The 23706-nt window shown below is 39.6% G+C and overlaps 1 protein-coding gene across 28 annotated transcripts in view; it reads right to left on the bottom strand.

Annotated features, from left to right (window-relative positions):
• SIPA1L1 (signal induced proliferation associated 1 like 1) overlaps positions 1-23706 on the bottom strand; it is a 521644-nt gene that overhangs the window by 102966 nt on the left and 394972 nt on the right. For all 28 annotated transcript variants that reach the window (XM_059890919.1, XM_059890912.1, XM_059890910.1 and 25 more), the window contains 2 exons: positions 13292-13422; positions 7620-7808 (listed from right to left, as the gene is read on the bottom strand). In XM_059890919.1, coding sequence (XP_059746902.1) covers positions 7620-7808; positions 13292-13422 — 320 coding nt within the window. The remainder of the gene's footprint in view (positions 1-7619; positions 7809-13291; positions 13423-23706) is intronic.

The following is a 23706-nucleotide window of genomic DNA, read 5'->3' as shown; positions in this document are numbered from 1 at the left end:
GGCCATACTTAGCAAATGCATCTATTCCATGCTTCTAGAAGCAAAAGTCTAAACCTATTTTTTAAAAGCACTGATTATTCGCAGTGGGTAGACTGATCTGAGACAAGTTACTCTGCCATTAGATATGAAGACCTTGCTCATTTTTCAAATCCTCACGATTCATATTGACAGCATTTACTTTGGTTTGTTCTTCATAAACATGATAACTGTTTTAACTACTTTCTAAAGATTTATCACTGTACTGTCCTCCAAAAGAATGACAAAGAGACTAGAAAAATTCAGTGTTGGGAGTGAAAAAAATGCTAGTTAGAAACTTTATCCTCATTGGAATTTACTAACAAAAATCAAACTGCTTTAAAAAACGACATATGGATACTGGGTAGGAAAATCATTTTTTTTAAAATCTGTCTGAAATGCTGTCAAAATTATTTATATACATGTACACAGATTCTATTTTTATCTTTGGCATAATGTAAAGGAAATATTCTAGACCCACATTTTGTATTCTATACACATATAAAGGAAATATTCAATACACACATTCTATATAAATATTCTATAATAATATGTTTTGTACAAGTTCTCACAAAAATAGAAAGGTTCATACTGCTATTAAATTGATGATTTATGTACTTGTATTGATTTGATATTAAGATGAATTTCAATTATATAGGAATAGGCTCTTCATTGCAGCACTGTTTGTAACAGTAAGACTGGAATCCATCTCAATGTCTATTAATAGAGAAACTGGTTAGATAAACTTTGGTACAGCAACTAAACAGAATATTATGCAGCCATAAAAACAATGGGAAAACTTCCTGTGTACTGACATAGAAAGAGCTTCAAAATATATTACTAAGTGAAAATGGAAATGTGTATAGCATGTTATATTTTGTGTAAGAAAAAGGGAAATAAGACTACATCTGCATTTTTGGTGTATCTGTATAAAGAAACATCAGAATACATAAGAGACTATAACAGTGGAAACTAGAGGGGAGAAGAGAGCTGAGAGATAGGAACAGGGTAGAAATGGGACCCTTCAATGTAAACACTTTGATTTTTGGCCCATGTGAAGGTATTATTAATAGCGAAACTAGCTTTTTATTTTAAAGCTGAATTTAAAGCACAATTCAGTTTAAAATCAGGAAGACTGAAATATCTACAATCACTTCCTCGGTCTTTTTGGATTGTGAACCAAAGAGTCCTTACTGCAGGTCTTAGCCATGCTGAGATCCTTCACTATAAACTACAGTCCTACTAAGCCAAACGTCTTCCAAACACTACTGCTTTCAGTCATATTAATCATAAACCTTACCTTGGAAAGGACTCCATTCAGTCACCCACCCCAGCCTCAGCCAGGCAAACAGCATGGATGAGCCCATGCAGAGTAATCATTACTTGTGTGCAGACAAGAGAAAGAGACCAATGCCACGGGCTTCTTTCCCTGATCTGATGACTGTCACGTATATTTCTTGCTGATAATGTACATATGGAACCCATCTGGTGGCCTTCTGAACTTTACACATGTATTAACTGATATCATAATCTAGAAGAAGATCAAAATTTCAGGAGTGTTGATTGTTTTGCCAAAGCTTCATTCATAGACAATGTTGTTTTCCCTGCGGTTCATTCTTTAACTCCAGATGCCTGAATCAAAGAGGAAAGTGGCTGGTCAAACTCATTTATCATCAATAAAATAATGCACCAGGGCAATGAACAGGCTAAGTCAGCAAAAAATTTCATTTATTCCCTAAATCAAAAGAACAGCACTATTCATTATCAAATAAAGATTGCTTTTTTCCTTATATCTATTCTTGAGATGTATATTGCAGACCTAATTAGATATGATTACTTTACCCCTTTAACTTCAATAATTTGAAGGGCAACATTTTAAAGAACAGAGAATCCAATAAATGTTTTCATTCTTTATATTTTTAATAAGTATCTAGAAAAACAGTGGAGATATTGATTTAGATAAAATCACTACTATGAACATGAAACTTGACATTTCCTAATGAAAACAGGTCTTCCAATTTTCTCTACTGCAGACTGGCAATTTTACTTTATTTTTAAGTTCTATTCTGATCTTGGGTTTTGCATGTTATACTTAATATTAGGCTCTGTAGCTGGTAGCAATAAAACCTGGAGCCATATTTCCAGTTTCTTCTCCTACTCAAGGGGAGAGAATGGGAAGATGGGGTGTAGAGTGTACTGGGTAAGAAAGCAGACTCTGGAGTCTGAATGCTTGGATTTAAGCATATCCTAACTGTGATCTGGGGGGTCCTTCACGCTCTTTGTGCCTCAGTACTCTTGTCAGCAAAGCAAGAATAACAGCATCTACATCAAAGGATTCTAAGGATTAATTAAAATAATTCATGTAAATTGCTTCACAGTTCCTGGCTTAGTCACTGCTCAATAAAAAAATACCTATTTTTATAACTGCCTGACACTCCTGCTCGGCGGGATTGCTCGCTGTCCCATACCCGCATCCCAGGCTCCTAGCCTGCTGTGCTTTGTTCTCATTGTTCTGAGTCTAGACCACCACACTGCTTATTTTCTGGACTGATGAAAGGTCCATTTCATCCTGACCCGTCTGATTAATCGTGACTAGGCCCCACTGGCTTGTTTGTTAGTAGTTCTGTTATTACACTCATTATATTAAACCCACCTTTTATTTTTATAGCAATTTACGACTTTGTTTCCTTCATAGGTAAAGACTGTGTCTTACTAGCATACAGTATTTATTAATAAAACTCTGCAAAGAGTGGTTACTGAACATTTACTGGATTTGAAAAGTTATGCTTTTTACCTATAAAAGTAAGCACGATATATTATAGTATCTGTAACAGCAAGATGCTTATAAAGATGAAATGAGATAATGCGTGTAAACAGGCTACTAACGAGTTACTATTTTATCATCATTCAGTGTTCACCATGTGCCTGGCATTGCAGTAAGTGCTCTACACGTGTGAGATCCTTGCAACAGGGCCTGGAATAATGATCTTGCACTTTCTTTTCACTTTCAATGTCACTTTCACTGCTGACAGAATGATCTTTTCACTCCATTGCACGGAGTAGGTGAGATAAAGGTGTTTTTTAATGGCCAATGAAGAAAAACAGCATTGATATGGCAAATCTAAAAGTAACTGAATTACCCGTATTATTAAAAAGTTGGCAATATATGAAATTCCTAATACTTCACAGTGTAGTTTGGAAGATCAAAATAATTTGATATGTGCAAAAAGCAATAGTGGAAGTGTTAGTAGCTCAGTCATGTCAGACTCTGCAACACCATGGACTATAGCTTGCCAGGCTCCTCTGTTCATGGAATTCTTCAGGCAAGAATACTGGGGTTGATTGCCATTCCCCTCTCCAGGGAATCTTTCTGACCCAGAGATCGAACCCAGGTCTCCCACTTTGCAGGCAGATTCTTTACCATCTGAGCCAGAGATGAAAACTTACAAATCTGAAAAGCCAAAGTTAGTACCATGCAAATGCATATCCAGCATTCAGGACTCCTAAGGCAAAACAGTACTGCTTCTGAAAGCCTCACTCCTCTCAAGTATAAAAGGCCAATAACTGGAGCCTACTATCCAGGGGTGCCATGAGGGTTAAAGCAGATGATGTTGGTAAAGAGCTTAGAACAGTGCAATAAGTAAACATATACTTATCTCAAGTGCTTTCATCATAAGAGATGCTCTCAATTATCTCATAAGTGAAGATCCAGGACCATGATGGGAAAACTAAATCCAGAGTTAATTCAAATTTGCTAAGTCACAAGCTGTTCTAAATTCATGAGAATGTGCAATCATTGGCAGGTTATTTCATCTTGTGATTGCCCTTTAGATGATAATGGAAATGGACATCAATCAATAGTGAAAGGCCCAGGAAGTTGTGAGGAAGGTGAACGTGAAAGCATGGGTAAGCCACGAAGCGCATGATCATTTCCTAAAACTTGGGGGATTAAAATGTCAACTTCAGCTCCCACATAAATATCAGTCTGGTCAAATGAGAAACAAATTTTTGTATTTTTATGAAATGCTATCTTTTATATCATATAGATATAACTTACATCTGTTCTTCTGTTCATTTTAGCTTTTAAAAATGGTAAATGAAAAAAAAAAGTACCAAAGATCTGAAAGGCAAAATGCCACAATATAGCAAGCAAATAGTGTTTTCTTTATCTGAGAATAATTATGTGAGCTGTTAAAATAGAAAGATTTTAAAGGAATTATTTAAATAAAATTTAAAGGGAGATATAGAGGCTCCTTTCAGTGAGTTCAGTTTTTCTGTACTAAGTTGCTTCAGTCATCGGCTACAGTCCATGGGGTCGCTAAGAGTTGGACACGACTGAGCAACTAACACACAATTCAAACTATGAATCTCTTTAAATATAAGGATGTACAAAGCAGGAAATTTCAGAAAATGATGACACAGATGGAAACTAACAACATTCTGCAGTGATTCAAATGCATTATAAGCACCTAGAGACATTCCTTTTTCAAAATCTGTTATCTGTAAAGTCACCAGAATAATCAATTTCTCAAAAGGATTCCAAGGCATTAATAAAATTTCCTTACCAAAAATACGACTCCCCAGACTAAGCCCCTAAGTATCTGTGTCCTCTTTTTATCAGTATAATCCTGGGCTTTAAATGCTATGAATACATAAACAGAAAGAGAGGCCAAGTAGTGGTATCCCTTAGTTCAGATATAGAGCTGCTCGCACAGAATAGCAGGTTTTAAGCTTCTAGATTCTACTGCCTAGTAAAATTTCCAAAATAAAATTGGGGAGACTTATCTAGACTGCCAAGCTGTAGTTTCACTGAGAAAGCATTATAGGAAACATTTAACACATATGATCATCAATAATTTATGAAGGAAGGGATAAACAGTTTAATATCCCCCAAGATGAGGGCAGGAGGAGAAGGGGTCGACAGAGGATGAGATGGCTGGATGGCATCACTGACTTTATGGACGTGAGTTTGAGCAAACTGGGAGACAGTGAAGGACAGGGAAGCCTGGCGTGCTGCAGTCCAGGGGATGGCAAAAAGTCGGAATGCCTTATTAGTGACTGGACAACAAAAACAAAAATAAGAAGCCATCATTTCAGAATAATGGGCAGTTTTGTGAATTAAATAAATGTACCTTTAAGCTAAATTCATTATAGTGCTTTCATCTTTCTTTGTGGAAGAGAAAGCTGCTCAGTCGTGTCTGACTCTTTGCAACCCCATGGACTAGATAGTTCATGGAATTCTCTAGGCCAGAATACTCGAATGGGTAGCCTTTCCCTTCTCCAGGGGGTCTTCCCAAACTAGGGATCAAACCCGGGTCTCCCACACTGCAGATGGTTCTTTACCAGCTGAGCCATAAGGGAAGCCCACAAATACTGGAGTGGGTAGCCTATACCTTTTCCAGTGGATCTTTCTGACCTAGGAACCAAACTGGGGTCTCCTGCATTACAGGTAGATTCTTTACCAACTGAGCTATCAGGGAAGTCCTGTGGATGTAATCATAAAGCATTTATCACAGAGCAAGCACTACCTGTGGTCTAATATTTTGTAAAGCCTAAGAGAGGCATGAAACGTGCCAGGGATCCCATAAAATATCTATAATTGGGGCAATCATTTTTTAATTTAAGTAAAACCTTGGGTGAAAAGGAAAAAAAATTCATTTTTTTTACACAAAATAATTATTTTATTATTTTTACACAAAATAATGTTTAATCTGTTGAAATTAGAATGTTCAGTATATGAGTATACTGTATGTGTGCATGCTAAGTAGCTTTAGTCCTATGTGACTCTTTGTGACCCCATGGACTGTAGCCCATCAGGCTCCTCTGTCCATGGGATTCTCTAGGCAAGAGTACTGGAGTGGGTTGCCATGCCCTCTTCCAGGGGATCGTCCCAATCCAGGGAATTGAACCTGTGCCTTTTGTGTCTCCTGCATTTGCAGCCAGGTTCTTTACCATTAGCACCACTGGGAAGCCCCCAAATCTCATCCCTTGTATTACCAATGTCTAAATGTTGTTTCCCTTGAACTTGTAAAACTGAATCTAATCGTCATTTTTCTATTCTTCCTTTGTTAGAATGCTCAAAATATTTATTGGAACACAGCACCCAAAAGAGTTAAATTTATGTATCAGCAGTCTTCTGAAAGTGTTAGTCACTCAGTTGTGTCCATCTCTTTGCGACTCCATGGGCTATAGATCACTAGGCTCCTCTATCCATGGAATTTTCCAAGCAAGCATACTGGAGTGGGTAGCCATTCCCTTCTCCAGAGGATCTTCGTGACCAACAGATTGCACCTGGGTCTCCTATGTTACAGGCAGATTCTGTACCATCTGAGCCACCAGGAAGCCCCAAGCTCAAATTTTCAAAGTGATCAAATTTACATGTTATAAATATGGATACTCACAGTCTACTTGAAATGTATATTCCAAATGTATACATATGGAATAGACATTAGCTGTGCTTAAGATGAATGGACCAAAGGAGCAATGATTTGAAAAGTTACATCTAATATCTAATAATATATTCCTATCAGCTGAGTTAAAAGACTGAATCATACCTTGCAACTGTTACTTTGCATTATAAGTCATTTTAATAAAATTCAAATTTTTGCCTAATTAAGAAAATTCTATCAAAATTTGTTCATAGAATGGAATTCAATAACTGGACCAATTTTACTTTTGGAAGACCCTTTAAAAAAAATGCAGTGGAATTACCACTCAGTCAAGACACATTATGGCTAAAATATTCAAACAAAGAGTTAAAATAAGAGTGTATAACTACAACGTCTAACAAAACTAGTCCATATGCTCAAATGATTCCAACTAGAATGTGGATACACTCTACAGTTAGCGGATTACAGGTTCGCATTCTCTACTCTGCTGTCCCCTCTATATGAATTATCCTATCACTCTTGTGTATCTGGATCAATGACCTCACATTAAGGTTTAGAAAGTATGGAGGTGAGAAAATCTTGAGTATTTTCATTTTGTTACATGTTAGGATCCAGATTTTTTAAAATTCTGAATTTTGTAATTAAAAATCTTGATGAAAATACATCTCTGATAGTACTAATAGACTAAAAATTAAAGCTTTTAGGAACAGTATGGTATAGTGGTTCCCAGTACATGCTTTGAACTTATTAACTGTGTGATCCTGGACTTATTACTTAACCTCTCTGTGTCTCAGATTCCTCATCCTTAAAGTGGGGATAAAAATGGTACCATTCTCCTGGAGCTGGGACATAAGTTGGGATAATATATTAAGGTACTTAAAACAGAGCCTGGTGAATATGTTCATTAGTATCAGCTACTGTTATTGCTATTACTTATTGGAGTATCTGAAAAATTCATTGCATTAATGGAAGATTACCAAAAGAGTTGAACATTGTTTAAGTACCATATCAGTCAATCCTGACATAGAGAATTTCATCAGATGAGAAATGTTCAGTGAGTTAAGAAAAAAGAAAACGAGTAACTGCAAAGAGAAGATCCTTCATAATAAATGGTATCAGCTTTCCCCGTCAAAAAAGAACTCCTCAGGTCTGATTCTGGAAGCTCAGTGGGAAGCCAGAGCAACAGAAATGTCCTCCCCTGGGGGCCACACTTACCCCCTGCTCATCCAGTTTCATGAGCTGTTCTGTGACCTTGGGGGTGTTGAAGGCCAACCGCAGGCACTGAACATTGAGCTCAGGAATCACGTGCTCCAGCACCTCCTTCAGGGGCAGCCCCCGAGCCGTTGAGTGCTTTGCTGTTGAGGGAATGGCATCCTCCAGCACTGACCCTCTCAGTGTCATGAGCTGAAAGAGACAAATGGCCAGGGAGATGAGTAAACACAACCAGTGTGAGGCCCCCCGTAGGGAGCTGGAGGTGACACTTGATCGGCTGAGCCAGCGAGGGAGAAAGGATGAGGGGAGTGAGGTAAGACACTTTATGTACGAAAAACGCGCCCTGTACTTTCAAGACCCAGGCTAGTCCACTGGAACTCATCTTCAAGCTTTCTGAGGACATGTCCTTACATACCAAAGAGCATACGTTTCCTTGAAGCGCTCAGGAAGACCAAGGTCTCTCTATAGCTATACAATGTCACTTACACAAATACCAGGAAATTAAGGAGATATCCCAGAGACAAGACTAAATGCTTAGAATTTGGATGTTATACCAATTGTAAGAGGTAAGGGCAGGAGAAGAGTTTTAAAGTTCATAATGCACTGTTGACCAGCTTAAACTATTCCTAACCCGAAATGCTGCTATGATAAGACAACGATTATAGTTAGTACAGCAGCCACTGTCTACAGCATTTAAGTGGCTTGTGCTTTCCTCCTATGTCTTGAGAACTCTGCTATTATTATGAAATATAAACATAAGCAAAGACATTTCCCTAAGTAATGATGATCTGTTGAAGCAAAGTAGCTTTCATGTTCAAGAATTTTCATGTGACAAAGTTGTTAGTACAATTTAAACACTCCACGGTGACTTAAAGACAAAACCATTAAGTTGAATGAGTTTCCATTAAGCATGTAGGTTATAAGGCATTATACTGCAAAAGGAGCAAATGTTGAAGACCAAGTGTGGTGTGAAAAGAGGGTGAGAGATTAAGAGATATCCATCCAGGAGGATATATGTACTGAGAAAAACCTAACAAAGTCAGATTCTATAACAAAAGCAGAAAAAGGACTGCTGTGGCTCAGGGCACAAGGAAAGGCCCTCATGGAAAAGTGTAGCACTAAAAAGGGGCCTTCAAGGAAAAACTGTACAAAAAGACAGTGTCAGAGAGCAAAGTTGTGGAGATGAGAAACAGCAGGGTGTGAGCAGGAAAGAGAGACCAGTGTAGCTAAGCGGGATCTAAGTGAGCCAGAGAGGGCTGTGGGTGGGCCAGAGTCCCCAGCAGAGTGTACCTCGAGGGGTGAGCATCTCACCCAGAACCAACAGGCCATCTCAGAAATTGTTTGCATGGGGATGATGACGTAAGAAAATTCAGTTGCCATTGCCCAAGGAAGAGACTACAGGCAGAGAATACAGCTTGAAAGAAGCTGTACTGTTCAAGTAACAGGCAAGATGGTGTGACAGAGAATTACCAGGGAAAATGGAAATCAAAGGAAGAATCAGCGGGGAAGTAAAACCTGTAACAGGTGTCAACGGAAGGAAAGAGAGACGAGGGTAAGGAAAAGCCAATTTCACCAACCTCTGACTCTCAAGACAAGAAGAAGGTGCTTGAGGTTATTTGTAGTCTATTCATTTGATTAGTATCTTTTCTTTCATGCATAGTCTATTTTCAAATAACACTTGGGTAAAAAAAAAAAAATCCTTTTCTGTGGCTTAATATCTAATTTGACAGAAATGATTTTTGTTTCATTTCTTACATCATGAGAAACCGCTGAACAACTCCTGTGCTCCTACTTTCATGAGACAATGTCTGTCGAGGGTCAGGAAGTTACAAAGGCTGGTCGGATTTCCAACTGAGAGAGCTCCAGACCAGGAATGCTAAGGAAGCAGTGTTAATCCTGGACCACAGAAAAAGAGCAGCCCACCTCAAGAAAAGTCTGAGCAGATGAGAAAAAGAAGGAATCATTTTTATACCTGAACCACCAGTGTTACTGGTATGTTTTGCTAATGACTTCCAGAAACAAGCAGAGAATCCTCCTATATGCCCGTGCACCTGTGCTTAAAAGCACTCACGTCAGAGATTTTGTTCATGAAGAAACAGCCACACTTACAAATACATGTAAAGTCTTTTTTTTGGTTTCTTTATACTGTGCAATGATTGTTTCTATTAAAATGAAAAATATCTGTTTGTATTTCTGTTATCTTGACGCTATTTATGAAGCAACTGGAATGTCACTTTGGAGACTGCTTTCTTTTTTCTCAAAGGGAAATTAATAGCATGAGAAATCCCTACGAAGGCCTAAGAATTAAGTCCTACTTTATTAGTCAGTCAGTCAACTGTCCATCCTACAAAGTGCAAGAGCTCTGTCTGGATCAGGACCAACATCCAGAGATATTTCTATCAAAGGACTTTCATTAGTGTATTTCTTTGAAAAGTCTCATAAAGATATTACAATTAAACCACACTTGAGGATTATTTCTATTGGAAAGAAAAAAAAAATATACTAAGACAGTGGTAATGAATTAAATAAACATGAGGGAGGAAGAAAGGAACGACGTGCCGGAGGACTATTTTAGTTGTTAGGTGTGTAGTCATAAATCCCATGGACAGAGAGCCTGGTGGGCTACAGTCCATAGGATTACAAGAGTTGGACATGACTTAGCAACTAAACCACCACCACCACCATGAACAACTTGGAGTCCTCAGCATCCCTGAGCTTATATGCAAGTAGGGGGAAGACATAAAATGAATACAGTAAGTAAGTACAATGTGTGAGATAGTGGTGTTCCTGGAAGAAAGAAAGAAATAAATAAAGCCTGGAAGTGGGATATGAGACAGTAGAAATTTTAGATCCACTGGCCGAGAAGGCCCCTGTGGCTTAACAGTAAAGGCCAGAAGGAAAAGAGAGCGATGCCCACAAGGACACCTGGGGGCGAACACGATTACCGAGGAATAGGGACCATCAGAGCCCTGAGGCAGGGCTGTCCTCAGGTTGCCCAGAAGAGAGGAGGCCACTGCGGCTGGAAAAGACAAAGCAAGGTCAAGGTCAGAGACAGATGTGCCTGGACTCCCTGGCTAGGGAGGAGAAGGGCTTTTTCCTGGAAGCTGGAAAACCCTAGAGGGATTCTGAACTGAGGAATCACAGATCTGTACTGCATTTCTAAAGGATCCCTGCTGGGCTTGAGAGGACGCAGCCCTAAAGGAAGATGCAGGAAGGAAAGAGAAGATGGTGGTGGGCTGGGCCCAGGCAGAAGCAGTGAGATGGGAGGGGCGGTTGAATTCTGGACACATTTTGAAGACAGAGTCAACCAGTGTTGTGGTGAGACCAGCTCTGGGGGCGGGGTGGGGGTGGGAGAGAGAAGTCCAACAGGACCTCCAGCCTGAACAACTCTAACAAAAGGGTGTCATCGGTTAAACATTCATTTGAACGTGAGACTAGGTGGTAACGAACCATAAACAACATTTGACTTGGATATTTCAATCAAAGGGTAAGGAAATGGCCCCGGGGCCCCATCCAATGGATTGGTAGGAAAAGGACCAGGGAATCCTTAAGTGTGATTTAACTGTAATTACAGGGGGGAGGTGTAGGTGGAGCATTTGAGGCTGAGGCAGGGAGAGGCAAGAAAACAGATGAAGGCGAGCGTGGTTCCCCAACCACGGCAGAGGGACACGTTTACTGGGTCAGCAGTTGACCTGGAGAGAGAGGCTGCGACCAGCCATGGCGTGCAGGCAAGGCAAGCTGGAAGGGACAACCGTGGACAGAAGAGTCAGGAGCTGAGAAAGAAAGAAAGAAAGAAAGGGCCACCTCGGAAAGCCTCAACCTCCAGCATGAAGATAGGGGCAAGAAGGAACTGAAATGAAATGAAAAATATAGAAAAGCGAAAGGATGAGGACTACTTAAACCAGAGCGGCCTGAGGAGGCGGGGAAAAGGTTAGGCACAGAAGGACAGAAACAGGTGGGAGGAGGTAAGCGGCTCTCGGGAAGCTGGTGGGGTCTGAGGAGCAGCTACCTCCATCCAGCTTCAAAAACTGTGTGTTCCCTGTGCTGTGTGTTCAACAAAAGAAAGGCCTGACCCTGCTTAATGATCAGCTTTGGCTTGGAGAAAAAGGACCCTAGAGTATATGGGTTCTTCATTCCTCTTGGGCCACTCAACATAACACGTTAGATATTAAGGCCGTGCCTTTAAAAATCCTATTTTTAATTTCCCAAGAGTTGAAGCTGAGAAGCAATTACTAAGTGAAGCCAACCCCTATAACCTGTCTTGTATTCAATGGGGGAAATGAAGCCAAATGTCCTATTTAAACTAGTTTCAAAACCATTATTTTCTACCTACCTCAAGGGGGTATTAGGCATTAATGCATGACAACAATCCTAAAGTGATTTGGCTCAGAGAGGCAATAAATTGATAGCTGGCATAACTATACACATGTTTAGAAAGAAAACAAAAAAATCCCTCATAGTCCCTGATAGTCATGAGGTCATTTTTTGAATCTGGAAATCAGGCAGAGCTTTAACCGTCTCTACATGACAAACTCTAGTGCTTGCTTTTATTTTACTTTTGAAAATAAATATACATATATGTTATATATAAATATTTGAATACTACATATATGTATTTGGTTGCTCAGTCACATCCCACTCTTTGGGATGCCATGGACTATAGCCCGCCAGGCTCCTCTATCTACAAGATTCTCCAGGCAAGAATGCTGGAGTGGGTAGCTGTTCCCTTCTCCAGGGGATCTTTGCGACCCAGGGACGGAACCTGCATTGCAGGCAGATTCTTTACCATCTTTGTCACCAGTTTTTTTTAATGCTTTGTTGGCTATTTTCTTTTATGTTTCCTTTTAGACTTCTCTGGTAGCTCAGATGGTAAAGCATCTGCCTACAATGCAGGAGACCCAGGTTCAATCTCTGGGTCGGGAAGATCTCCTGGAGAAGGCAATGGCACCCTACTCCAGTATTCTTGCCTAGAAAATCCCATGGACGGAGGAGCCTGGTAGGCTGCAGTCCATGGGGTCGCAGAGTCAGACACGACTGAGCGACTTCACTTTCATTTTCTTTCCACTTTCTCTTCTTTACCTGAATTTGACTTTAAAATAGAAACTCACATATCATGTGTACTTAGTTCCATAAAGAACTCCAAGGACCCATTTTACCCACAATTAGACAGCCTTTAGTTCAAAAGTCTTTATTTTAAGCCTCTGAGAATAAGTCCAAGATGGCAAAGAAAAAAAATCCAAGGAGTCCCTTTCCTTTTTCCTGGGTCAAGAAACTTCGTCAATAATAGTTTGAAAGCGTGAGTTAAGTTTTAGTTGACCCCCTCTGGCTCCTCAAGCTGGCTCGCTGCCTTCTGGCTGCCCAAGCAGGGTATGTAATATCCAATTTGGGATTCTGAAGACTCCAATTTCCTTGGGTCACACTTAATGAACATATCTTTCTGTGAATCAAAATTCCCATTCATTTATTGCATCTATCCAAAGCTAGATGGGAAGAAAGGGTCCAGATCGAATCATGATGTCCACCCCCGTCACCACTGGAATGAATGAAAGGGGTCTTTGTTTATTCTACAGACATTTGCAACCATGTGCTATTAAATTTAATTGCTTTGTTACCGCTACGACTCTATTTTTTTCTCACTTAAATTAAGCCTCAAGTCTTTCTCGTGTGTGACTTACCTCACTAGTTCTAAAAATTATTCGATAGTTGTAGGGAGATCCATTTTCTTTCGTTTCTTCTGGTTTTTCCCTTCGAATGCTCACAGCCACTGGACCAAGATTCTCATCGGCCCCGAAATAGTTCCAGTGTTCTTAGATACAATAAGACAAAACAAAATTAGAATATTTACAGCACACTAAAAAATGTCATATGCGGCTTACTATTTAAATCACTCAGAAATTATATCAATAAAATATAAACATATTTAACAAAGATTAATATCCTTCACTGAATTATAAAAGTAAAGACTGAGCAATCAATGTAGGTTTAGTCTCAGAGGTGGTAAGACAACAGAGGTGGCCTGCTGAGTTTTTTTTACTCCTCTGCAACTCACTACTTTAAAAAAGAAATTTGTGTTATTGCCCTATAAACAGGCTATACTGTATCAGGGCTTCCTAGCTTTTATAAAAACTGCATCAACTAAAAACCACATCAACCAACCCCCCTCCCCAACCCTAAACCTACTGAGAACAAAGTCTGAGGATGGACGGAACTTCCCTGATGGTCCAATGGTTAAGACCCCATGATCCCAATGCAGGAGACGGGCTCAATCCCTGTGTAAGGGAAGATCCTGCATGCTGCACAGCATGACCTAAATAGATAAATAAAACAGATCTCCCCGGACTAGAGAGAGGAAAGAGGTCTGAGAGTTACTTGGCAGCATTCTGCTCCCACACTGCCCGGGTTAAGACAGAGTCTTGGCTCAGAGGAAAGAGCTTCAGAGTGCCCCTGGGAGGCAGAAGCCCACAGCCAGGGCTTTGGGCCTCACCAATGGCTCCTGCATAGCAAGCATCAAAGGCATCGAGCAGAGCCGCTGCGTCTGGAGGGACGTGAGGGCTGGGAGAAGGGCCTCTCCTAGGCCACCAGTGTGGCCAGGCGACTAATGGCAACTCAGGGCCCTCTCCTCAATGTCTGGCATTTCTCCAGACTCCAAACTCTAGAACAACCTTGGGGGTGGGGGCAAGTGTCCAAATGACTGGTGTTGACTTTATCTTCCTCCTAACAAGAAGGAACGCTGGGGTCAAAAGTAAATTAATTTACAGAAAAGGTAAAAAGTGCATTTACTTACTGAACACCTAAAAATTAAACTTGTTGATACAGACAAAAGATGTTCACAGATGAGAAAAGTTAAAAAAAAAAAACAACCAATACATGAAAAGTTAAGAGTAGATAACTTACTTTTCAAACCTCCAAAATACTTATTTACATTGCCCTATTTCATTTACATGTGATATGATTTAAATGACTGAGTTGTGACATGGTGGGTTATTCTCATACAAAATACATCAATATTTGAAAATACACGCTATTCTCATACATAATATGTATTTGAAAATCCACGAGAATAATAAGAAATAACAGCATAAAATATCTAACCATATAGTTCTAAATTTAGGTAATACATATGAAAATGCTTTGCAAGTACCAGAGAATAATTATAAAAAAAATCATTAATACCATGAGCTATCTAAGAATATTATCACAATCCACGGAAATTCAAAATAAGGGGAACACAATGGGAACACAGGCAACAAGCATCTCATATACGGACAGCTGATAAACAACCCAATAAACAGCACAAAACCCATGTACAAACACTGACGTACACCCTCAAAGCACAGCACGTGAGAATCCACTCAGAGGTTATTTACTCTTACTTTGCACATAATTTTAATAAGCGTGGTTGTCTGGTCTTCAAGCCCACAGCTTGATGTCAGAGGTGTGATAATCCCAGATGTTGACAAAGTCCAGAGTGTAGGGCTGACAGAAACTTGCATGCAGACAGCAGTGTGACAGACAACTGACAATAAGGAGGAAAACAAAAAGGGAGGAGACAGAAACAGTATAAAAAGGCAGATGCGAACTGAAAGAGCAACAGGACAGCAGTCTGGGGACATTTACTGAAGGAGCAAAGGGCTTCACACACTTCAAAACTTCAGAGACTATTTTAACCCTGCAGCACAGAACACCGATGGACATGGCAAAGATGGCCATGACATTCATTATATCCTGTTCATGGACTCTACCCCGCCTCACCAGAAACTCCTCAAATGCAGCCCACAAAGCTCAGGAAGGGCAGTGAGACTGCTAGTCTTTGCTGCTGGAGAAATTCACAAAGACACGGGGCCAGTACTAATTCCCGTCCGTAACCTCAACTCCTCCTCAAGCTGTCCCTGGTCAGCTCTCACTCCCGTTCTCTAGTGCAGATATTTCAAATATTCTCTGTTCTCCTTCAAACTCCCCCTCATCTACCTTCTCTCAATCTCAGCAGATAATGCTGTCCACATCACAAAGAAAATAAAGAGCCCTTTCAGAAGCAACTGCCTCACTTTCCACCATCACTCACAGACACTTCCCCGGATCCAGACTTTTACTTCCTTTGCTTTATAATGTAAACCCAGTCTCTGCTGAAATTCTAGCCTCCACTCAATTCCACCTTCCCAGGGACACTGATGCCCAATCACCCTCCCTGTATCTGCAACTTGCCCTCTCTGCCTGCTCATTCCCATCACCTGCCCTCGGTTCCTTAGCAACCTCCAGGTTATCTCCCTTCTCTTTTCTTCCACTGGAAACTTCTTGTATGAGATACCTGATTCTTCACTTTAGGATTCCTATCATCTGACTGCCATTGCACTGTCACCAGTCAGCCATAAAGTTGAAACAAACAGAAACTCTGAGTCCTTATATTGTTCAAACTCATCATAACTTGCCAATGGCATTTCCTTTTGTTCCCCCTAAAAACATTCTTCTAGAAAGTGGCTTCTCCAAAACCAGCCTCTCTTGGTTTTTCTTCCACTGGCCCTGAATCTTCTGTCCTCTCCCAACGCTGATTACTCTCAAGAGTCCACGTGTCCACTCCAGACATCTGTGAGCCCTAGATCTTCACATTGAAAAGATGTCCCCTTCTTTACCAAATAAAACTTGCAACTTGTTTGTCCCATGGCATCTGTAAAAGTGAACCTATCACCTTCCACACAAACCGATACAGCTCTCCCTGCAACTCTGGTTCGAGTAACTGCTACCACATTCCTCTAGCTGCTTATGCCTGACACCCCTGTCATGCCCACTGAATTCCAGCTCCTAAAGAGCTCTGTAATCCACCTACTTTTCCTCCATCCCACCGCCACTGGTTTATCCACATCATCATTCGCCCGGATGTTGGTGAGTTTTACGACAGATTAGCTTTTCATTTCTGGCTTCTAAGATGCAAGCCTGACCATCACTATTAAGTTTCAAACCCTCCGCTACTTTCCCACCAGTCCTTGGATACTAGTCAAGCCTTCTCGAGGGCCCTCGCGGCCTGTCACCAGCCTGTCATTCCAGTTTCAACCTGGACCTTTCATCTGTCTAAACTCTGAGAACCAACCATCCTGAACTTGTTGACTCACTGTGCCTGTCTCACCTGAAACACTCTGTCTAGGACATTCCACCAACTAACTCCTCTTTACTTGACTAAGTCCTTGCCTCCTTCAGGGTTGCATCTGAAATATTATTTGGACATCTTCTCAGAGAGTGCTTGAAAAATGCACCAAAATGAAAGTGTGTACTTTGCATAGTAATGATAATACTTTAAGACTGGCAAGAGAAAGACATATTAGGGAAACCAAATAAGACATTGTAACTGCAAAAATTTAGAAAGGTTACTACAGAAAAACATAAATTTATAAAAATACAAATACTGAACACAATCATTTTAGTATAAATTGGCAGATAATACAGTGTTATTTAAAAAGAAACTAATCCTACCTAAAAATGAAGAAGGTTGATTTTAAAAAATGAATCACTTGAATTTTTTTGTGTGTCATCATCAAGCCCTGGCTAGATTTTTGTGTGCTTTTCCCCAGCTGCTGAAGAAGTATGTTTCTGAGCTGAGGGAACGTTGATGAGACCATTTATAAACTAACTTCTAACACTTTCTTCAGACTCTGTGTTCAAAAAATCCATCTCTAGTTTGATAACTCTGAGAAGTTCTTTTAAAAATTTATATGTGTGTTTGTTCAGGAACATCAATCTTCTTTTATTGAAAAAGAGCTCTAGCTGTTATTTCCAAGCAAGCATTTCCATTTGGCCTTCATCTATTTCAGTTCCATCAACAGAGATGGAGATACTGCTCTGGTTTCCTGTGTTAAATTCACTACTGTCATGATCAGACTCTGCTTGTTCAAAAAGTCTTTCAACTTGAGTAAGAATTATTCTTACAATAAATGCCTTGTTTTTTGGTCCACCATCCATTTTTTTTTCCTGCTCCTAAGCATTACAAAACTATAGAAAAAAAAAAAATCCTTCTGATGTGAATACAACTTTTTCACTTCAAAATTCGAATGCAAAGTGTAATTCTCCAACAGAGAAGTTTGGTTCAGCAAATTATCTTCAATTCAGTTTTGAGTCTTTAAACTTTGATCTCAAAACAAATGACTTTTTTGTAACTAAAAGCTAGCCTTTTAGGATCCTGAGTCTGGTCCTTCGGCCACTCTTGCTGCTGCCTGTCCTTCAAGTTCACTGGACGACACTGCTTTCCTCTTGGGACCACAGTCTCGGGGTAGCACGTTGCACTGGCTCCACGCTGCCGCACGTGTATTTCTTCCCATCAGCCGTGTATGGGAAGCACCTCCGCCCTCTGCTAGCGCCATGGTATCCATCAAACGCAGAGAGCTCTTCCAGTCATACCTACAATCAGCTTGGTCTTTTGTTGGGTGGAGGGACGGAAGGGGGAGAGAGGGTTCAAGTGTCGGGGAGATGCAGATGATAAGTGCTCAAGAAAGGCCAGGAAGCCATCGATGATGAAAGACAGAAGAAGGAAAGGGGATGAAAGAGGGGCTGGAGACTCGAGTAGGATGGATAAATCTGCTGATGGATGGACTGAAATATGGGGATTACACTACCAAAAATAATGATATTTCTGTGCCAGCATACTGGAATGCCAAAACCCAGTACTGCAATCACTACACTAGAATGATATAATGCACTGAGCTGAGGCACTTTGCCAAGCACTCTGATATTCATGTCAACTATGGAAATATAGGCATTGCCTTCTTTTTCACAGATGTGGCAATTATGATTTAGAGAGAATAAGTCACTTGCCAGCCATAACCAGTACACAGCAACACCAGAACTCAAACATATTAAGTATCAATTCCAAAGCTCATTTGCTTAGCATTACATATAATGTTATCTTTCCAAACATTTCTAAAATTGTATTATGAATAAAAATAGTTAAATAAAATGTGATGTCCAAAGGGACTGACTAACCAGATCACACAGAAGGCTTTATTTCCTGATGTACTATATTGGCAAGGTTTCATTGTGTTTAGAGGGAGAAATATTCATATTTTATCCATATAGTGCTGATTCCCCTCACCTTCAGTTTTAGTTTTCATCTTTAGCACCTAAACAAAATTTTAACCTTAGTTTTTATTAGTTCTGGTTCTTACATTTAAACAAGGGGGGATGGTACAAAGAACACCAATGAGTAGGTCTATTACTAGAACATTCCACACAAATAGCCATATTTTCTGGCTGATACAGTCACAATAATAAATAATAATACTTTCACGTTCTTAGAGAGGGAACATAGTCAATAGTTCAAAGCTCCAAATGATTAGCTCAAGTACAGTCACATTACCCAGTTACGAGCTGCAGATAAGGATGTGTGCACAGGCATAAAAAGTTAAAAGCCTGGCATTTTAATTGCAAAGGAGGAAACAAAAATAAAGTGACAAGAGTTACAGGGCTTCAACCAACAATTTTTGGATTGCTTATACTGGTTTTCATAATATTTGCAGATTTCACATTAGCATTTCAGTTGTACATTTCCAGAGACCAGCATAATCTGGACTGTTTGTAATTATGGACAAAAATAAATCTTTTTACATATAATTTTTACAATTATAAAGTGAAAGTCTCTCAGTTGTGTCTGAGTCTTTGCGACCCCATGGAATTCTCTAGGCCAGAATACTGGAGTGGGTAGCCTTTCCCTTCACCAGGGCATCTTCCCAACCAGAGGATTAAGCCCAGGTCTCCCACATTGCAGGCAGATTCTTTACCAGCTGAGCCACGAGGTGCATGGCTTAAAATATTTCTTTAGAATTGTCAGTTTAGAAATTGAAATCGGGGAAACAGACTGATACACAGAAATCAAAGCAACAGAAAGCAAATAAAACAGCTACTATCTCAGGCCTCAAAAAATTAGCAACAACACTTCTGAATGGAAAAATGGTCCTTGGTAGGGCTGGAATACATTCCTTCACTGCTGGTGACACCACGAATTGGTACCAACCATTTTAGAAAGCATTATAGCAACATATGTTAAAGTCATCAAAATGGTCACATGCTAATCTTAATCACCCTAAATGACTATACAGAAGGATAAACGAAAACTCTTCCATTTCCTCTAAAAAAGGCCTCTTAATTCACTGTACAACAGGGGTCCTAAAGATACTACTAATCAGACATACGTGGGCCTCATCTATTAGCAGGTCAAAGAATGGAATGACAACAGCTTTACTAGCTGGAATTAAAATCATTTCACCACTTTGAATATTTTAAATTCTTTTTTCCTTAAAATAGTCAACCTGGTGGGCTACAAGCATGTCAGCATCAGTGCAGTCAACGTCATAAATTCTACCCTCTATATTTCCATTAGACAGAGAATCTAGCTGCAACTTGCAAAACCACTCACCACAGCACATGCTTCTATAAGGTACTTATCTTTGCCTACTGAGTTCAATTTGTTCATATGCTTTGTTTTCATGCAACTTACAACATCTAAATATGACTGACAACTAGGTTAGAAAGAGAGAATAGATCTAAAAGAATTAAATGAAAAAGAAAACACAAGCAACAACAGTATATTCTTCTTTAAAAATGAAAATACAGATTTGCCAAAGTGGAGGTAACAAGGACTCATGTGTTTGAAGAATGGCTCTTTCCAAGAAGAGCACCACTTGGAGAAGGCAATGGCACCCCACTGCAGTACTCCTGCCTGGAAAATCCCGTGGATGGAGGAGCCTGGTAGGCTGCAGTCCACAGGGTCGCTAAGAGTCAGACATGACTGAGCGACTTCCCTTTCACTTTTCACTTTCATGCACTGGAGAAGGAAATGGCAACCCACTCCAGTGTTCTTGCCTGGAGAATCCCAGGGACGGCGGAGCCTGGTGGGCTGGTGTCTATGGGGTCACACAGAGACGGACACGACTGAAGTGACTTAGCAACAACAGAGGTTCTGTCTCTGGTCCCCAAAGGGCTCATCCTAATTATAAGGGCGGAGGTTCCATGAGAACTAAATAGCCTGGGACTTTGCATCATAATCAAAAGCAGGTCAGAGTAATGGATGGGGATATTTACACAGGACTGGCCACAGTCCAGAATTCTGTCCCAAAGCATTCCACTAAGCTTGTAATTATGGTTGCATAAGAGTAATTGTCCACATTTACAAAGTGCACAGTTCTCTGAAGTTCCAATTCTTCTTTCCATATGTAGCTCTTAAAAATTAGGGTGGTCTATTTGACAAAATTATATCATGTTGTTAGGCTTAAAGCCTCACATGACTAAGCAGGTCTCAGAAGCCCCCCAACCTGCCAATAAAAAGTAGACTTTAACAGAAGTAAGGCTGACACTAATGAACTGCATTCAAATGATGAAAGAAAACTCTATTTGAAACAAAGGAAAAACAGTATCACTGTCAAAATGGGAGATTTTTAATTGACTATTATCTATGACAAATAGCCAATAATTCTATTTAAATTATTCAGTCTTACTTGTGATCAATGAAATTGAAATGTTTTGGACCTACAATAAATGTTCTAAAATAAAAACTGCAAATACTCAAGGTAGCCAAGAAAATGTTAAACACTACACAGTCTTAAAATAGGAGTAGAACCTTTCTGGCCTAAGCTTTCTTAAGAACAATTTGGCAATAAAAATCAAGGTTCCCATAAAATTCACACCATTTCACTTACAGGACTCTACCTTACGTTAATAATTGGACATGTGGGGGGAAAAGTTACATAACAAAAACATTTATGTAAGGTCAGAGGCTTTTAAACTTGTCTATGGAAAGAAATTAGGGGGTTCATGAACTTGAATGAAAAAAATTTTTATCTTTATTTTCACTACCTTCTAAAGAAATGTAGCATTTCCATCAAATGGAGTCAACCAACTACAGTAACATCAGCTGCACAGGTGACTTTGACACCTACAGAAATCAAGAGATGTTTTCATATCATATTACTGCCATTGTAGACATATCAAAATATCAATTATTCTCATCACAACTTTGAAATTATGATAGTTATCAGAACTGATGCTAGATCCTTTGTTAACGTAATAAAAAAGAAGCATCTATGTTAGTATATCACAAAATTTTTAATACTCTTGCAACTGTAGTTTAATATGCCTGGTTTGCTTTGTACTTTTATGCACTTAAAAACATTAGTCTAAGGAGAGTCCATAGGTTTCACCAAATTGCCAAAGGGGTTAAGTGCCATCCTAAGTGCCCAAAGGTCATCCTAAGCACCAAAAAACACTTAGGATGACCTGATGTAAGAATTATTTATAATAAGGAAGTAGAAAACTTGAATTTAATAACATCTGGAAGACTTTAAATAAACGATGGCAAAGCCAATCATGGAACCATGAAAAAATATATAAAACTATTTAATGATCCTTATCTTGTTTAATTAATGAGTATCAGATCAGATCAGTCACAGTAAAGTAACTAGTAATCACACATGATTAATTTCCTTAGTTTCTATAGTTGCTAATTCTTCTGTAATGAATATATACCTTTTATAATAGGAAGATTTTTAAAAGTATAAAAAAAGTATTTCTACAAATATGGCAATTTTTATAAAAATGGTTTACAAATGGTCACTGAGTAAAAAGAATATTTTAAAAGGTTGCATATTAATGTAACTCTTCAGGCTTATTGTTAGTTCATACTAATTTAAAAGCCCGCTCAGGGGAAAAAAAAGTATTTATTATTCAAATGAAAGAAACTACAATGAAACACCTGTTTCTAACTCAATGTCTTTATATATTAAAAAAAAACCAAAAAAACCCAAACCTTTTGTACCTCCTTATCATGGACATTGCAGCAAGATGTCTGTGTAAAATGCTTTTGAAATATCTGAAAGGAAGTCCCCCAGAAACAGTCAGAAGTTCAGTCAAGGCAGAAGTCACCGTAGCTCATGAGGGCGAGACCATGCAATGTGTCTCAAAAACTTAGTAGAGCCCACCTGCTTCTGGACTAACTGTCTCTGAGTTGTTGAGCCTGCTTCTGCTGATGCTTCAACATTATTGTTGAGAATGAAGTTATGCAAGTCCCTCTTCTTGCTGTCCTGAGGTTCAGATGCATGGCCTCTCCATACAGAAGAGGGGGCTCCATGAGAAGATGAGCAAAGGAATTGGTAGGATAAAAGAAATGTTTGCTGAGCACCAACTTTTGGTTAAAATTAACAATGAGGTATGCATTTGAAAAACAGGTGACAAGCTTTATCATGTTATCAACTTGTACTGAAATAACAGATCTAAAGGGCCCTTATGTCCTTGAGACTGCAAAACAAAGAATAGAAATTCTTTGGGATACAGCAATCAGTAGCATGGCATTCGCTCTGATGTACTTTGACACAGCAAGTTGAGGAAGCATTCCCATTTCCATGTGGATGGTTCCTACGTTAGCTGCTGTTACTGACTGTACCTGAAGGTTTTCTTTTTCATATTTTATCTTGACTGCTTCTGGACTGCTTCTCTGACTGCTTCTGGACTGACAGAAAAGTTGTATATATAGTACAAGGAGTTTCCATACACTTACTCCTTGGAAGGAAAGTTATGACCAAACTAGACAGTGTATTAAAAAGCAGAGACATTCCTTTGCCAACAAAGGTCCATCTCGTCAAGGCTATGGTTTTTCTAGTAGTCATGTATGGATGTGAGAGTTGGACTATAAAGAAAGCTGAGTGCCAAAGAATTGATGTTTTTGAACTGTGGTCTTGGAGAAGACTCTTGAGTCCCTTGCATTGCAAGGAGATCAAACCAGTCCATCCTAAAGCAGATCAGTCCTGAGTGTTCATTGGAAGACCTGATGTTGAAGCTGAAACTCCAACATTTTGATCACCTGATGCAAAAAGCTGACTCATTGGAAAAGACCCTGATGCTGGGAAAGACTGAAGGTGGGAAGAGAAGGGGACGACAGAAGATGAGATGGTTGGATGGCATCACCTACTTAACGGACATGAATTTGGGTAGACTCCAGGAGTTGGTGATGGACAGGGAGGCCTGGCGTGCTGCAGTCCAAGGGGTCACAAAGAGTCAGACACGACTGAGCGACTGAACTGAACTGATCCCTAACCCAGCCTTCCCCAATGTTAACATCTTA

The sequence above is a fragment of the Bos taurus genome, chromosome 10, assembly GCF_002263795.3.
Source record: "Bos taurus isolate L1 Dominette 01449 registration number 42190680 breed Hereford chromosome 10, ARS-UCD2.0, whole genome shotgun sequence".
In the NCBI taxonomy this organism is placed as follows: Eukaryota; Metazoa; Chordata; class Mammalia; order Artiodactyla; family Bovidae; genus Bos; species Bos taurus.
Note: the sequence above shows the minus strand (reverse complement) of the source record. Positions and strands in the feature narration are given on the sequence as shown.